This window comes from Cornus florida, unplaced genomic scaffold (genome assembly GCF_030987335.1).
Source record: "Cornus florida cultivar Cherokee Brave unplaced genomic scaffold, ASM3098733v1 CherokeeBrave_3.0.0_Hap2_Chr02, whole genome shotgun sequence".
Classification (NCBI taxonomy): Eukaryota; Viridiplantae; Streptophyta; class Magnoliopsida; order Cornales; family Cornaceae; genus Cornus; species Cornus florida.
This window is the reverse complement of record NW_026775572.1, coordinates 23,478,544-23,495,431: the sequence shown is the minus strand read 5'-3', so window position 1 is coordinate 23,495,431 and position 16,888 is coordinate 23,478,544. Positions and strand designations below refer to the sequence as shown.

General features: G+C 36.0%; 1 protein-coding gene, 1 long non-coding RNA gene and 1 pseudogene across 3 annotated transcripts; 1 reads left to right on the top strand and 2 right to left on the bottom strand.

Moving 5' to 3' along the window:
- Positions 1–1,311: 1,311 nt before the first annotated feature.
- Positions 1,312–4,134, top strand: LOC132294276 (uncharacterized). The gene is made up of 3 exons (XR_009478023.1): positions 1,312–1,629; positions 3,511–3,689; positions 4,071–4,134. It is a non-coding gene; the product is annotated as an uncharacterized LOC132294276 (long non-coding RNA).
- A 158-nt stretch (positions 4,135–4,292) lies between these two features.
- On the bottom strand, positions 4,293–8,039 carry LOC132294273 (metacaspase-1-like). Of its 2 annotated transcripts, none has more exons than XM_059792072.1 (5): positions 7,506–8,039; positions 6,676–7,006; positions 6,452–6,572; positions 5,450–5,644; positions 4,293–4,394 (listed from the first exon to the last, which is right to left on the bottom strand). In XM_059792072.1, exons 1-5 carry the CDS (start codon positions 7,957–7,959, stop codon positions 4,332–4,334), a joined length of 1,164 nt encoding a protein of 387 aa, XP_059648055.1. In that variant the 5' UTR covers positions 7,960–8,039; the 3' UTR covers positions 4,293–4,331. The 2 variants fall into 2 exon arrangements, with proteins under 2 accessions (XP_059648055.1, XP_059648056.1); XM_059792073.1 differs by lacking the exon at positions 4,293–4,394 and adding an exon at positions 4,928–5,057.
- A 4,487-nt stretch (positions 8,040–12,526) lies between these two features.
- LOC132294274 (metacaspase-3-like) lies at positions 12,527–16,156 on the bottom strand (annotated as a pseudogene).
- Between the last annotated feature and the right edge of the window lie 732 nt (positions 16,157–16,888).

The window sequence follows — 16,888 nt, the reverse complement described above, 5'->3', positions numbered from 1 at the left end:
TATCATCATCATTCTCTTCATTCTTGTCCGAATTTTACATGAATAGAGTCTCTTATGCACGACTTCTTCTTTTCACTTACCATATGTCTTCAGCATAGTCGCCATCATCATTCCAAGTTAATTTTGGTCGCCCTCTTTGTCTCTTAATTTCTATTACTATTAGCCTTTCTCGTTTGGCTGATGCATCTCTAAGCCTTCAATATATGTGTTCAAATCATCTAAGTCTGTTTTCTCTAATTTTCTCACCAATGTATGAATTTCACTTACAATATTTAATCTTTTAAATTTTTATTTTTATTATTTTTTAAAATAACATCAAACCATATTATTTTTGATCGCCTTCCTCGTCTCTTGTCTCGTATTTCAATTAGTCTTCCTTGCATAATCAGTGTCGGGTGCGTACGATGTTAAACCTATACGAATTCTTTCTCACAATTATTAAAACAACAATGTTAATATAAAATATTATGTAGAATAATAACTAAAGATATATTTACTGAAAAGTTCATAATCTTTGAATTTATTAGAAAATAATAATACGGACAAAACACAAACAATTTAACAATACATTTCACCATAAGTTGTTAGGCTATCTATAAAAAATAAATAAATAAAGATTATTCAATACTAAGCATAGTCTTTGTTAAAATACTTAACGAAAATAATTACATTATCTATTATTATTATTTTTTGTCAATAATGATAATGATGTCTGACCTCTCTGAACAATTCATAATCCACCATCAAACACGTACAATCCTCCATTTTACATACATATCATATACATCGAGTAATTATCAAAAATTTTTGTTGAGTGAAAAAATCAATAAAAAAACGTAATGATAAAAAAATGCTCAAGTTCGTCCTACCAGCTTCTCACCTCTCTAAGCTTCAAAGTGAAAATTAAGGGACAAGTGACAACAGTTATGCATGTATATGTCTTGCTTATAAAAATAACGAAAGAAAAGAAGAATTTGAAACTTTATAATTTTTATTTTATAGATAAGTTTTTGGTTGGGTCTTATAATTCTTGTCATGAGTTTTTTTTATTAAATTATCAGATGATCACTAAATAAGTAACAATCACATCACCACCTTACTTATATTCATAATTCTATTCAGTGAAATAAAATAAAATAAAATAATTATGTTTAGACATGTGAGACATGTGATTTATTGTAAATGGATTTTATATAACGATTTTGACTATAATTTTTTTTTTTGGAGGGAAAAATAATACTCCCACAAAAATTGTTTTTTTGCAACCTAACTTTTAAAAATATAATTTTAATTTTTTTTTTATTATAGTGATAAAAAATAAATTTCCAAATATACTATCCACGCATGAAAGTTTATTTTAAATTTTAATTGTACCGTGTATAATTTCCCAAAAAAAAAATAAAAAAAAAAGAAAAGAAATCACTGATCGTCCCACCCAGACCATAAACGAAGTTTATTGACAAATTTATTTATTTATTTGGACTATATTTATTGAAACAACACAAAAATCAATTGATTCTTTGAGTGTTTGAAAAATGTTTGGCAATGGTGCGGATACCTTTTTGTCCCGCCACTTGTCACCGGCCGCTGCCACTGCTGAACTGATTCAATCCTCCAAAACGAACTCCGGTGGGTGTATTATACAAATTCTATGCAAAAACTACACACACATATATAGTTATTGGCACACACAAATGTATATTTGCAAGTCGGATAGATTATCAATCTATCTTTCCTTTTCCCATTTCCTGTTTCTACTGTTTGATATCGTGATTCCTATTTTCTTTAGTGGTTCTGTGTGCTTTCTACATGTTTGACGAAATGCCTCAATTGATGTATGATATTTCACCTTGGTATTTCTATGTAGCTTTCATTATAATATATATGAATGCGTTGGATCAACTTAAGCATGGTATAAATAACTAATCTCTTACTTATAAGGGTTGCTTTTTTTTGTTTCTTTTAATCAATTATTGAATTATATAAAGTATATTTGTCTCTTACCAATCCAACTGTTGAATTATATACCTTTATTGTTTTCTATCATGTATTTTTTGGTTAGGTGTTGTTTTTTGTAACAATTTCTTTTGGGTAAATTAGAAAACCCTATTTTCTTTGTTATTTTATTTTTGTTTATCAGTGTTTTTGTTATTGTTGTTGTGATTGTTCGGCTCAGCATTCAATGATATCCATCATTGAGAAATATGATAGCTTTTTGTAACGTATGCTATACATCAAGTGTCCAATTTGAGAACTCATAAACAAATTTTGAAAGTGAGCACTAGTTTAACGCTTGATGTTGAGTAGATAATCTAAGTATTCGATTAACATGATCTTTTGCATGCAATAGAAATATGAAAAAAAGGCACTGAGAGATGTGTTCACAAAGATCAGTTATTGATGGGTGTAAGATTAACTTAATGTCACAACAGGTGTAAATGGATCCCTCCCATATATAAAATATATATTTACTTTGTTATTTTCTTGTTAAATCTTGAATAAAACCTTGTTTACCACTGATCTTTAAAGCATCAGAACATTCTCTCTCTGATTTTGATTGCACTGCTAGAAGCACAAGAGAAGCTTTCCCTTATCATGGATTGAACTTTTTTTTCATGCGGTTAGTGATAATTCTCTTCTTGGAAAAATAACTTAGTTTGGTTTTACTAAAGTTGATATAAAGTTTATTATTCGTTCGCATGTAAGACAATGACATTTCATTTGCGCTTATTACTTCTCATTAGACAATAAGGAAAATTGATCAACCCTTTATATTTCGCCGTACTTCTTGTCTTTACTATGATTGTAGAGTGCAAATAATGTTATAAAATAATGAGGATTCATCTATTGTAAAACCATATAAATGCAATCACCATTTAGTTAAATCTTTACTTCATTTGATATAAACTTGTTGTTTCCTTTCAGAAATATCATCTGCTTATAGGATTAAAATCAATGCAGTTTCTATTTTCTTTTTGAATAAATGGTTATCTCACTGCAACTACTTGCTAATACAATGGACTTATTATTATTATATATTTTTTTGGGTACATGATATCTATTTTCTTCTACATTATTGAAGCTTTTAAAATATCTATATTGGTGTGGCGTGTATGTTTTCAAGAGCCAAAAACAAAAAATAAAAAGATTTATACTATTGACACATCTTTCTTTATATTTACCAACCATTAGATGTTGCAACTCTTCAACTATATATTTTTAGTTCCTTTTGTGCACTTTTTTTTTTTTTTGGGAAGAAAAATTGTACGGCAATTTGGCCAAAAGTTTTAAGGTCTTAATTTCACCAATAGCACATTCACATCTATTTTTTTTAAATTTTCTCTTTATAAAAGAATAAAATTGCAAAATGCCTTCATGTGCACATGTATGTGGGGGGACTGAATCTCATGTTAATATTATTATGACTGCCTTCTTTGTTTGATTCCTTTGTTTTATCAAATATAATGAATTTGTGCATACTCTAAAGCAATATTCTTGCTTCACTTTCAGGGGACTGGTTTCTATGTGTGGTGGGAAACATAACGTTTATAATTGAGGTGGGTGCCTGATTGTGCAACTTGGAATGGTGTTACTATTTAAAAGAGCACACAGAAAGATGTCTGCCATTGATCGTGTAAGAACAAAAATAAAGCATTTATGCAGTCCAGCAATGTATATGAGCCTATGAGGTAAATAAGTCCACAAGGGTTTTCTTGAGGAAATTTCTATTATCATTTGAACTTGACTTCATTATAACTCATTGCAGAAATTTTCATCTATAATACATCGTTTTCTTTCTATATATATATATTTTTTTCTCTCCTCTTTATTTGAGACCTAAAATCTGAAAATGATATTCTGTTCTTTCATAATCATAAAGAGATTTCATAGATTGCTATTTATCCGAAGAGAATCATCTTCAGTCTACGGTTCAACATATAGTATTAAGAGTAGAGAACATGATTTTTGATCTGATGAAATTCAATTGAATTGTAACTTCATAGTATAAGATTATGTGGTACTTCATTACATTGAGCAGCTCCAAGCACCGATGGTTTTGATCTTTACAGGTTGGGCAACTACTTGGTCCAGTTCCATTAGTGGTCTAAGGCTGAAAGTCTCAACCACCACAATTTGGTAGGTTGGAGACCTGAGATTGACTGATACTCATTGGGCAGCAAAACCAACCTGAATCCAATTACTTTGGAGCTATCTATATGTGATTCTTATATTTATCGAAAGGGAATGGGAGCACATCATCTCATCAGAAAATCCTTGAAAATCTCACCAGAAATAGCTGTCTGCCTGTCTTCAGGGTCACCCCTCCTTTCTCATCCATTTCTGCATACGTATCTAAGTAGTTTTCTTCTCCTTTGGACCAAATATGGGGTTCCCTAAAAAATTGAGATTCTAGAGAATATCAGAAACTTTCTATGAGTGAAATTTATTACTCTTTTTTTTATTTTTTATTTTTTTTATTATTATTTTTTTCCCCTTTAATTCTGTAGTCAAACTACTCATCCCAATCAAGACTACCCATCCCAATCAATCTGGTTCATCCTACTGTCTTGATAAGGGTTTGAGCTTAAGCTGTAACGCTTGGGTCAGAGGCTGGGTTGGGTTGGGCCTTTCGCAGTGTTTAACTACTTGGATTGGGCCTAGATTAGTTTTCAAGTCTTCAGTTGTGGCAGTTTATATGCCTTAAATGCAAGAGGTTAGAAGTTTTAGCCCTTGATGGGTCAAGGGTAGATATTAAATTTTCTTTGATATCGTGATGTTCTTGCTTGTACAGAAGAGAAACTTCTAAATCCCATACTCTCACCACAAAATTTACTAAAGTTGGCTGTTTAATTACAGACAATTTTTTAAGTAGATGAAAGGTTCAATGTTTTTAGTTCCACATATATTGATGAAAAATAATTTGTTACAAGATTTTGCCAAATATGATTATTAATCTAGTTGCAATTGCCTTTTCTTGAACATGAGAGTATATACTGTTACAAAATGAATGGCTTTGAGTAAATGTCAAATTTCTCGGAGGATGATAGTTGAGGCACCTGCAAAGTAACCAATAATGCTCAAAATTGTGATTACTTTGAAAAAACTTTTATTCAAGTAAATAACAAAATAAAAAGATTAAGACTCCACCTGATTATCATAATTTGTTAATGTGTTTCTAAAATATTTAAATGCACATATAAGTAATGATCATAGCACTCACTACACCCACATTTATCTGACTAAACCAAGAAAATATGCATGGATGTTCATTTTTAATAAACTTCATGCCGTTAAAAGAGTGTCTTTTATTTATTTTTTAAATCTTTTAAACAACATACTACCTAAAGTAAATTGATCAGATTATTTGTACGAAAACTCACTCGTACTCATTATGTCATTGCACATTATGCCTGCAAATAAGAGATAATTGCATGCATATCAATATTACCTGTGATAAGTCTATATGGAACACTTTTCTCACAAGAGATGCAATGGGACCGTCTAAACGTATTCCTGTTTTAGCTTCGCGAATCACATTACGCATGACATTCAGCAAGCGACCATATGTCAATCCAGGTTCATTTTGCAGAGCTTGAATGAAGCTGTAAGTCATGGCACCAGTTGAAACATTACCAGTGAATGCCTGCAAATGATACGAATTACAAACTCAATTGATGGATTTAGTCTATTTGAGTTTTCAGTCCACTTATCATATAATGGTATATCTGCTTTAGAGTTTAGATCATAAGAGCGTACAGAAATTTTAGTTCATCTCTTGCTGACAAAATGGTAATTTTTTATTAGCTCTAACTAGGATTTTTTTTAATTTATTTTTCCATGCATGATCTAACAATCACAGTAAGCATTTAATGATTCTTAAATTGCTAAAAAAAAAGTTTCTGTTGTGTCAGGATGTAAAAGGTTTTATCATTTATTTAATTGCAGCTGCTTTTAATGCAGCTACATATGTTTGTTAAGGGTTTACAAGATATTAATATTTTAAAGGGTTGATGCTGGCTATTTGGATTTACATGGTATGTTGACTGAAAAATATATAAAATAGATATCTTTTATTTGAATTCTAATGAAAATGGTAGCCTATCATAATTGGTTATCCCTCGGAAGCTTTTAAGCACAAATCTCCCCTAGGGGGGCCCTAGGGGGTGCCATGTCCGTATAAGAGACGTGTCCAACGCTCCAGGGAAGTGTCCTGGGGTGTGGTTTAAATTTTATTTGGTTGGACACGACAGAGACATGTGAAGGATGGATATTTTTTTGGAATTATTCTTTTCAAAAGATGGGGTTTCAAAAGTAATCTGAAACATGTCATGGATCATTGCTTCTTAGCTTGGAAGAGATAGTGCCATGCTGGTATTGATCTATACTTTGGATAAGTAACAAGTGAGAAATATGCTATTTAGAAGGAAAGGAGATAAAAGTGACTACACACCGTAGTATCTACGGAAAGTTGATGATCGTCACAAGAACTAAATGATATGGCTAGCCCGCCGCTCGTGCCTTTATAAGTAGCTGCTAGGCAGCTATGATCTTCCCAATGATAGTATCCTTCCCTAAAGCACAACAAGAAACAGAACTCTTTTATGATTTTAGTGAGGGTAAAATTGGTTTTTACAGTTACAGATTGAGGAGTCAAATGATAATTTAATCACTAACTGGTTCATCCTGCACACAAATGGTAGATCAAGAATAGTTCCGCTATGGCATGCATCGATGATGGCATGAAGCCTGGCCCCATGGGGGAGTGGCCTCACAATGGTGGCATTAATTTCGTCATCCAATATCATCCCCTCAGTTTCAACATCTACAGGGCACAATGTTTCATCATACCCGTCCATCTCATCCATGTTAAAGTCACGCTGTTGTGAGCCATGGCCTGAGTAGTAGAAGACCAACGAGTCCCCTGATTGGCATCCTTGAACAAGCCACTGCATGGCCATTCGGATATTATGCTTTGTTGGGATGCGTGATGGCTCAATCTCTTCTTCTGCAAATTGATTTTTATTTTTACCAATGTGAGAATTGGAACTTATTTTTGAATGTCATATGTTGCAATTTCAAACCTAATCTATCTGAGTCCACTTATTTTCAGATGTCTATTTTTGGCATTCCAACTTGTTAATCTATCAAGAATGAAAGGCATTTCAATGCTTTGAATTTGGCATGAGTTATATTCATTCAAAGTTATAAAATATTTAAGAAAAAAAAAACACATATCAATTTTTTGTAATCTTATACTACCTATATATTGCCACATACATAGCCTGTTAACCATAAATATGACACATAGATGACATATAGCTGTCACTTGTTAGTTTGTTTACTTGAATATCTTAGCAGTTCACATGGAAACTTTCTTCTACCAGTCCCCTAATATCATGCATGTGAAAAGTATTGTAGACCAGGAAAAAGTGGTGCTCAGGTTGGGGTACAACAATATCTGTTAGTTTGAGCAGAATTATAGATGATAGATAGATGGATCGTACCAGTGAGGACAAGCACAGAGTTGTTTGGAAATCCCATCTTCTCGACTAGGAAATGTTTGATGCACCTTACGTCGTTAACACTTCCTTTAATCCTGTAACTCCGCCCATAATAGCTCACTCCACATAAAACTGCTCTCTTTCTCCCACGTGCCGACACAGGTAATGATGGTGGTGGAGGTCGGATTGGTTGAGGATAATAACCACAATAAGATGACCCTGGCATGGGATAATTATTCACTGAAGAGGCCATTGTGTTAACGTTGGTTGACACTGTATTAACAAAACCCTTAAGCCAGCTTGCAGCCTGGCAAATCGAGTCTTGGGCTTCAGCCAAAGGGTCATTAGGTCCAACCCGGGTGACTGCTTGACACACTGCACACTGAATGGTTTGTGCCCTAGGTGGCACCAGTAGTTGCACATGGCACCAACTGCATCTCTCTCTTCTAGTATTCATTTTCTCTTGTGTGCAATTCTTGAGGGTGAGAAATACCAATACAAAGGTATTTTAAAATGAAAGGTAAGTGGAATCACCTAATAAAGTCAGACTTGTCCTTTTCACATTTTGCTTTATCTCTTAAAAAAGTTTAGCTTTATTCCATTACATGTGTATTAGAGAACCGGATTCGCTCTTCTTTCTTTCATGGTTTTTGATATCATTGTTAACTTGTGCGGTTGAGAAATTAGGCAAGTGTGACCTTTTTTTTTTTATCTTAAAATGACACTATTAAAAAAGAACCAGGAAAGCACTATTAACAGGGTATTGGAAAATCATATCGTGTCAAATATTCTTAAAGCATTCTGGTAGCCTAAAGACGTTCATAAAGTTAAAAATCTTTGTTTGGGTGCTTATTAGAGATGGGCTCGGGTTTATGCTTTAAGGTATAGAATTCCCTTTCCCGATTTTAATGTGGACTACAAAGCATCGTAAAGCATGAATTGCTCCTTTTATCGTATTGATGAGGAAAGCGGTAACCTCATATTCTACACCAAATGTCATTTGCTGATGGTCATATGTGGGTTTTATCGAGTAGCATTTAGTAACCTTGGAAAGCAAGCTAGCTTCAAGGCTTTTTTGAATTTAATCTGACAAAATCATGCTTCTGTTTTATATTCCACAACAGAAATGAACAATTACATACATTGCACTGGCATACTTGTCTGATACATTGATCATTTGCCTTCATGTATGGTACTTTGTAAAATATGTTGTTTTGAACTTAAAACTAATACCAGTGAAATATGTTGAACCACCTTTCTGCTTGCATTTACTCTATTTTCCTTAGGAAATTTGAAAATGCTTTTATAAATGAGGTTAAGTCAAAAAAGGCTTTGTGCTTATCCATGCCCCTCATTTTTCTTATTAATATGGTCCATTTCTAAAAAATGATATTGGCAGTAGGCCATGCAAGCACCTTGACACTTAGAGGCCTCAATCTCATGTGTTTACTGTGTGATACTACTGCTTAGAAAATGTTGCAATTGCATGTAATTTGATATATTAGGTTATACCGGAGTCTATGGACCGGTTGTTGATGATGTTCGACCTATCTTTTGGGAGGAGCTTCGCCATGTCCAAGGACTATGGTCTTTCCCTTGGTGCCTGGGAGGGGATTTCAATGCTGTTAGATCCCCATCAAAGAGGTCTACAGGGGGAAGAAGATCTCTGGAAATGGATCAATTTTCTGATTTTATTGATGAGCATCTTCTTGTTGATTTACCAATGGAAGGAGCAGCTTATACTTGGTCCAATGGTAGGGATCCAGTAACTCTATCAAGGCTGGACAGATTTTTAATTTCTGGGGATTGGGAAGAGAAGTTCCCGGATGTTGTTCAAGCGGTGTTAGAAAGGGTCACTTCCGACCATGTGCCTTTGGTTTTGGATTGCGGGGGTTTATGCTCTCAAAGATCCCCGTTTAGATTCGAGAATATGTGGTTGCGTGCGGATGATTTCCAAGGAAAAGTCAGTTCTTGGTGGGAAGGAGTCACTTCTTCAGGCTCGCCCAGTATCACAATTGCAAAGAAGTTAAGGGCTCTCAAATTAGCTCTTAAGCAGTGGAACAAGGATGTCTTCGGGAATTTGGAATGGAGGAAGAATAGAGTACTTGCTGAATTTTCAGAGATTGATCGTCTTGAGGAGGCCGGAAGGGATATGGAATCTCTTCGTTCCAGGAGAGTCTCTTGTCAGGCGGTATTTGCTGAGATTGCTAGTATGGAGGAGATCTCGTGGCGACAAAAATCCCGGGCTCTTTGGTTAAAGGAAGGTGATCGGAACACAAAATTCTTCCATTGGTTAGCTAACGCTTATAGGAGGAGTAATCATATTGGAAGAATTCGGGTGGATGGTGAGGAGTTGTGGAGAGAGGAAGAGATGCGTAACGGTATTGCTTCCTTTTATCAGAAGCTTTACACAGAGCCTTTAGATTGGAGGCCCAAACTTGATGGTCTCCATTTTGAGGCTATTTCTGAGCTTGATAGAGATAGGATTGAGAATCCTTTCACTGAAGAAGAAGTTCTTAAAGCTCTCTCAAGCTGTAATGGGGACAAAGCTCCGGGACCTGATGGCTTCACTATGCGATTTCTGATGGAAAGTTGGGCGGTTGTAAGAAATGAGGTAATGGGTACTTTTCAGGAGTTTCATTCTTTTGGCGTCTTTGAGAAATCGCTTAATGCTTCATTCATTGCCCTTATTCCAAAAAAGGGAGGTGCTTCAGATATAAAGGATTTTCGTCCTATTAGTTTGGTGGGTTGCATTTACAAACTCATTGCTAAGGTGCTTGCTTTAAGGATGAAGGAAGTTATGGATGGAATTATTTCGGATTCCCAGAACGCTTTCGTTGGCGGACGACAAATTCTTGATTCAGTTCTTATTGCTGGCGAATGTGTGGATTCCAGATTGCGGAGTGGCATTCCTGGAGTTCTATGCAAACTTGACATTGAGAAAGCATATGATCATGTGAATTGGAATTTCCTACTCTATTTGTTACAAAGAATGGGGTTTGGAAGTAAATGGAGGAAATGGATTGAGACCTGTCTTTCTTCTGTCAAGTTTTCAGTTCTTGTGAATGGCTCTCCCGCCGGTTTCTTTGGTTGCTCTAGAGGTATAAGACAAGGTGATCCTTTGTCATCTTTCCTTTTTCTTGTTGTTATGGAGGGGTTAAGTAGACTGATGCATAGGGCAGAGGACCTTGGTTTTGTTAAGGGTTTCAGAGTGGGTAGAGATTTTGACCATCAGATGGAGATTTCCCATTTACTCTTTGCAGATGACACCCTGGTTTTCTGTGATGCTGATGTGTCTCAACTTCGACACTTGAGGTGTGTTCTGACTTGTTTTCAGGCAGTTTCCGGGCTAAAGGTCAATGTGACAAAGAGTGTGCTTGTCCCAGTAGGGAATGTTCCAGATATTTCCTCTTTAGCTGCAGTCCTTGGATGTAGAGTGAGCTCATTCCCTATTCCTTATTTGGGTTTGCCCCTAGGGGTCTCTTCTAGTTTAGTGGGGAGTTGGGATTCTGTGATTGACAGGTACGCGAAGAGATTAGCAGGTTGGAAGAAGCAATACTTGTCAAAAGGGGGTAAAGTTACTCTTATAAAGAGCACCCTGTCGAGCCTTCCCACTTATTTTCTCTCTATGTTCCAAATCCCTTGTTTCATTGCAGACAGGATTGAAAAAATTCAAAGGGATTTCCTTTGGGGTGGTAAGGGCGATGAGTTCAAGTACCACCTTGTCAAATGGGAGGATATTTGTAAGCCTGTGAAATTGGGTGGACTTGGTATAAGACGTTTAGTTCCTTTCAATCAAGCTCTCTTGGGTAAGTGGTTATGGAGATTTGGGAGGGAAAGACATCGACCATGGCGCAGGCTAGTCTCTTATCGGTTTGGCGAAGAGGCTGGAGGTTGGTCTACGCGTCCGGTTACCCTAGCGGGAGGAGTAGGGATGTGGAAGGCTATTCGGAAAGGATGGGATGTTTTTTTCGGCTCATATCAGATTTAAACTCCATGACGAACGTTGCATTCGGTTTTGGGAAGATCTCTGGTGTGGGGATCAGTCACTTTCTCGTACTTTTCCAAGATTATATAGTATTGCCGTTAATAAACACGCCTACATAGTCGATTGCTATCGGCTTGATAGCAGCGGGATTATATGGGATGTGCATTTTCGGCGCTCTTTTCAGGATTGGGAGATGGACGAGGTATGTGTTTTTTTGGATCTTCTGTATCGACAGGAGGGCGTTGGCAGAGGTAATGATGTTTTAAGTTGGGTTCCCTCTTCTCATGGTCGTTTCGAAGTTAGATCTTTGTTCTTATGTTTGTCAAATTTTGTTAATCGAGACTTCCCGTGGAAAACTATTTGGCGGTCTATGGCTCCAACTAGGGTGGCTTTCTTTGTTTGGACTGCTGTGTGGGGAAAGATTCTGACAATTGATAATTTGAGAAAAAGGGGCAATTGTATAGTTAATTGCTGTTGTCTATGCAAGGATGGCGAGGAGTCCGTTAACCACCTCCTTTTCCATTGCCCTGTGGCGATTGACTGTTGGAATCTTATTGTTGGGTTGTTTGGCATGTGTTGGGTTATGCCACGATCTACTAAGGAATTGATTCATATTTGGAGAGATTGTCGAGTGAGAAGAGACGTTGCGAGTTCTGGAGAATTGTACCACATTGCGTATGGTGGTGCATTTGGAAGGAGAGAAACAGCAGAATGTTGAAGGAAAAGAGTCGCCTACGGAAACGGTCAAACTTTACATTCTTCGTTCTCTCTTCAATTATGTGAAGAGGAGCTTTTGTTCTTCTTCATATGATCTAATTACTTTTCTGGATTCTTTGGGGCCTTAGCTCCGGTTCCATTTTTGTAATTGGGACGCGTTCTCCTTTTGAACGCCTTTTTTAATATTATTTTTACTTATCAAAAAAAGAAGAAGATATATTAGGTTATTAAGGAACAGTAACAATTGTACATCTTAATTATGGTCCAAATATTAATGATGTCCTTGTCTTTAATATACAGAGTTTTACATTCTCTATAATCTGCAGGCCACTGTCACTATAAGGACTTGGTTTGCTGCGGTGGGTAAAAATTGGAGCTAATGATTTGTGGAAGTTTAGCATTATTTTTAACCCGAACAGGGCATATAAATGATGCATACAGCTGAACAGAGGATAGAAAACAATAAGCATTTTCAGAAGCTGAAGCAGATGATATAGAGGTAAAACTACTATGGCTCTATTTGAGAAACTTCTGTTTTTCATTTCAATTTGACCTTTTCTGATTTCATTCCAATAAAAATTTATTTTGTTTCAAGTTCTGAAGGATGTTTTGTTCATCTATAACCTTGTGTGATTTGTTTAAGATGCTGCTTCTCTAAAGAGAATTGGCTAGGATTATTATCCTGGATAATAACCTTAAACTAAAGTATAATTTAGAAGAAAAGTGAGCTCAACGAGCTATAGAAACCTATTGCCAGACACCAATTGCTGCTTCCTGCGCACTGTAAAACAGCAAAAGCAGTAACTACAGGTCTATAACTATTCACCAGCAACATTTGCTCTAGAAGCAACCGCTGTTCTGGCAATAGCAGCATTCTGATATTAATAGTTTCAAAACCATAATATTGTATGGCATTACGATCCATCCAGACAATCGTCCAAATGACGCTTACTTTAGTGGATAGGTAATGACTTCCAATAAATTAGAACTTTATTACTCATAATTTTACATAAGATGAAGTAGGACCAATTTATTTTAGACTGATTACATCATTACTTATTACTTCAATTCATCAGCTTTGGCTAGAACTTGATGGTATATAGAGTCTATAAGGTAAATGTCTATGAGTGAATGTCAAACCTCTTAGTAGAGGACAGTAGAGGCTCCTACAAAACACCAAAATGAAACCCAGTATTAGCTCAAGAAAAATTACTCGTGGACAAACATGATTAGCGAAGGATTTAAATATCTTGGAAAAAACTTGGTATTGACGTTTATTATTATTTTTTATTTAAGATATTACTGCATGATATGATGAATGATCATTAGAGTTTTAGACTATGCACATGAAAAGGCATTCCTATTTCCTTCTATAGAAAATAGGATAATTTGGACCTTTGAGGTGGTTTGACTTTGACCATTTGGACCAATTAATGCACTGGTAGCAAGGAGTGAATTGATCCAACACCAAAAATAGAAGCAAGGCTATAAAGAACTTGGAGTTACTCTGAGAAACAACTTGATTGTTTTGAATTTTGTCATGGATAGTTTTACTTTACATAGATCAGACTGGAGACATGGAACCATGTAAATGAACCAATTAGTTGAAAAGCTTGTAAAGTTGAGTTGAACATGACATGTTGGTTTGTAACATGATTAGCATCACTCTTTCATGCTAATAGGTATTAAGTAACTGAATCATTCAAGGTCTGAAACACCTTCAGACTAATTAATGGTATAAGTAACTACACACCTAACACGTTAGTTCCAAATACCACTGTCAAAATTAGAAATGACCTGGTATGCAGCACATGAGCTATCACTCGTACAAACTAATTTAATATGTGACAACCTAGAGAATCATACCTGTGGTGGAAGAACTGCATTTGGATTATTCATGCGCACTTCTTTTTGGGTTTCAGAAATCTTATTGTGCATGGAGTTAAGTAAGCTGCCATATGTTAATTGAGGCTCAGTTTCCAGAGTTTTGATGAAGCTATGAGTGAAGGCACCAATCGTAGTATTGCCTGTGGAAGCCTGCATAAGCAAAATGTAGGATTCTGAATAATTGTTATTCACGGAGAATACTTGTTTATAATTGATACCAACGTGTTACATTTACTTAATTAGGGAACAAAAGTGTATTACATTTACTTTATGTGGTACGTGTCTTTTATATGGTTAGTCTTGAGCCCTTAACCCCCAAACTCACATACACTATTGGTCGGTATCTTTGAAATTTTTATATACATGTTTTTTGAATATGTAATTCTAGTTTAGTTCAAATACATAGGTAGGTTAATTTATTTATACACTGGACTAGCCTTTTTTATGTTTCAAATGATATGCTCTACTTACATTTCCATCCGAACATAATAAAATATGTGCCAATTGAGTTTCCAAAACCAGTTGATATGTTAATTAAATTTATTTATCTGTGGGTTTTGTTTGACTTTTTCTTGTTCTATCTATTCAGAAAATGCAGGATATATTCCTGGAACTACATCGTGTAAGGTTAGTAGTTATTATATGAAATTCATTCCAAGATATTGAATCTCCTGAGATCTTCATGGTCGAATACAGCAACTTTCTTGTAACAGTGAGAATGGTGTGTGCAGTGGGACAGAGTTTGGGGATAGTGTATCTCTATTTATCTAGGAAATTATTACATGGTCCTGGGATATCTCCAGCATTTTGGCGATCATCACAAGCGCTGAAGCAGTATGCTTTGCCACCGCTTGTACCTTTATACGTGCCTTGGCTGCGGTGATCTTCCCGCCTATAGTATTGTTCCCCGCTTGACAAAAAGTAAAATAACAATAAGGTAGATTTCTTGTTCAGAATGCAAAGAATTGTGAGTGAAAGAATTGTTTACCATCTTAGATTATAATAGACAATAAACTTGTCACTAACCAGTTCATCCTGCAAACAAATGGCAGATCTAGACATGTTCCACTGTATCAAGTATCGCTGATGGCATGGAGTTTGGCTTTATGGGTTAATGGCTTTACTATGGTGTCATTAATCTCATCATCCAATAACTTTCTCTCTGTCTCCTAATGAACGGGGCATAGTGCTTCATCATACCCATCTCTCTCATCGTTATCACGGTCATGCACCCGTGAGTGAGCCATGGCCACAGTAGTAGAACACTAATGAGTCTCCTTGTTGTCAACCCTGGATAAGCCAACGCAAGGCCCCTCAGATGTTACGTTTTGTTGGGATCCGTGACGGTTTGTCTCATCCTCTGTGGGTGTCAGATGAGAAATGGAAATATGAATGGTTTTCTTCATAATTAATCCAAACATGTAAGTTATTGCTATCTCTCCTTTTTTTTTTTTTTCTTCATATCTAATGTTATTCTTTTCATTGTTTTTTTTTTCTTTCTTTTCCCTCCAGTTTATCCAAATGAAGCCTTAGGGAATGACTAGTGTTACAATCTAATAACACACCAACTAAACTGTCTTTTACTATGATCATTTCAATCTAGAAAACTTCACATGATATTATAAAGCAAGTTCTCTTCATCTGACGGGCGCACACACACCCAGACACTAGCGTGGAGTTTTCATATTAGCTATTTTAAGTTTCTCATAAAATGTCAAACACAGATGTTAATATTGGTCCTATTGACCTTAAGCTCTTCTAGTGAGTGAGTCTATGTTTAATTTCTGTATGATATATATATATATATATATATATATAGAGAGAGAGAGAGAGAGAGAGAGAGAGAGAGAGGTACCTGTAAGGACAAGGATGGATTCACCTGGGAATCCCATCCCATCCTCTTAACAAGAAAATACCTCATGCAGTTTATATTGTTGGCACTGCCCTTCAGACTCTTACTATGGCCGTAATAGCTCAATCCGCAAAGCACTGCTCATTTTCTCCCGTTCACTGGAAAATATTGCAGGGTATTACCATAACCGGGCATCGGGTAACTGTACATTGGAGGGGCCACCGCGTTCACTTTGTTATAGGCCCTCCACTGACGTAACCATTGTTCCAGGAAGCTGCCGGGTTAGTGTAGCCATTGTTACTGTTGTGGTAGCCATTGTTGTTGTTGGGGTAACCATTGTTCCAGTAAGCCGTCGGGTTAGTGTAGCCATCGTTGTTGTAGGGTCGGAACGTGTTGCATGCCCGGCAAACCTGACAGCTAAAGGCCTGTGCCTCAAATGGCAGCCTTACACGCAAACCACACCAATTGCACCTCTCTATTCTTCCTGCCATTTCTTTGGTATGTTTGATTCTTTTCTCTTTTTTTTGGTACGTAGCTGTGTTTGATTCTTGAGAGTGGAAATGACACACACACACACACACACATATATATATGCACACACAGGATATAAAATTAGATAAAAAATGTGGAATTTCCCTGATTCAAATTAATTGATTTTTGTTCTTTTAAACGTCATAGCTTTATTCGGAGGTAATGGAGAACCATGTTCACTCGATTCATTGAGTGGTGGACCCTATAATGGAATAAAGCTACTCTCTCTCCCTTTTTTTTTTTTTTTTTTGCCTTGGGCTTCATCCAAACTGTCATTAGGTCGAACCCGAATGACTTCTTGACACACTGCTCACTGAATGGTTTGTGCCCCAGGGGCATCAGTATTTGAAGATGGCACCAACTGCGTCTCTCTCTTCTAGTAGGCATTTTCTCTTGCATGCAATTCTAGTG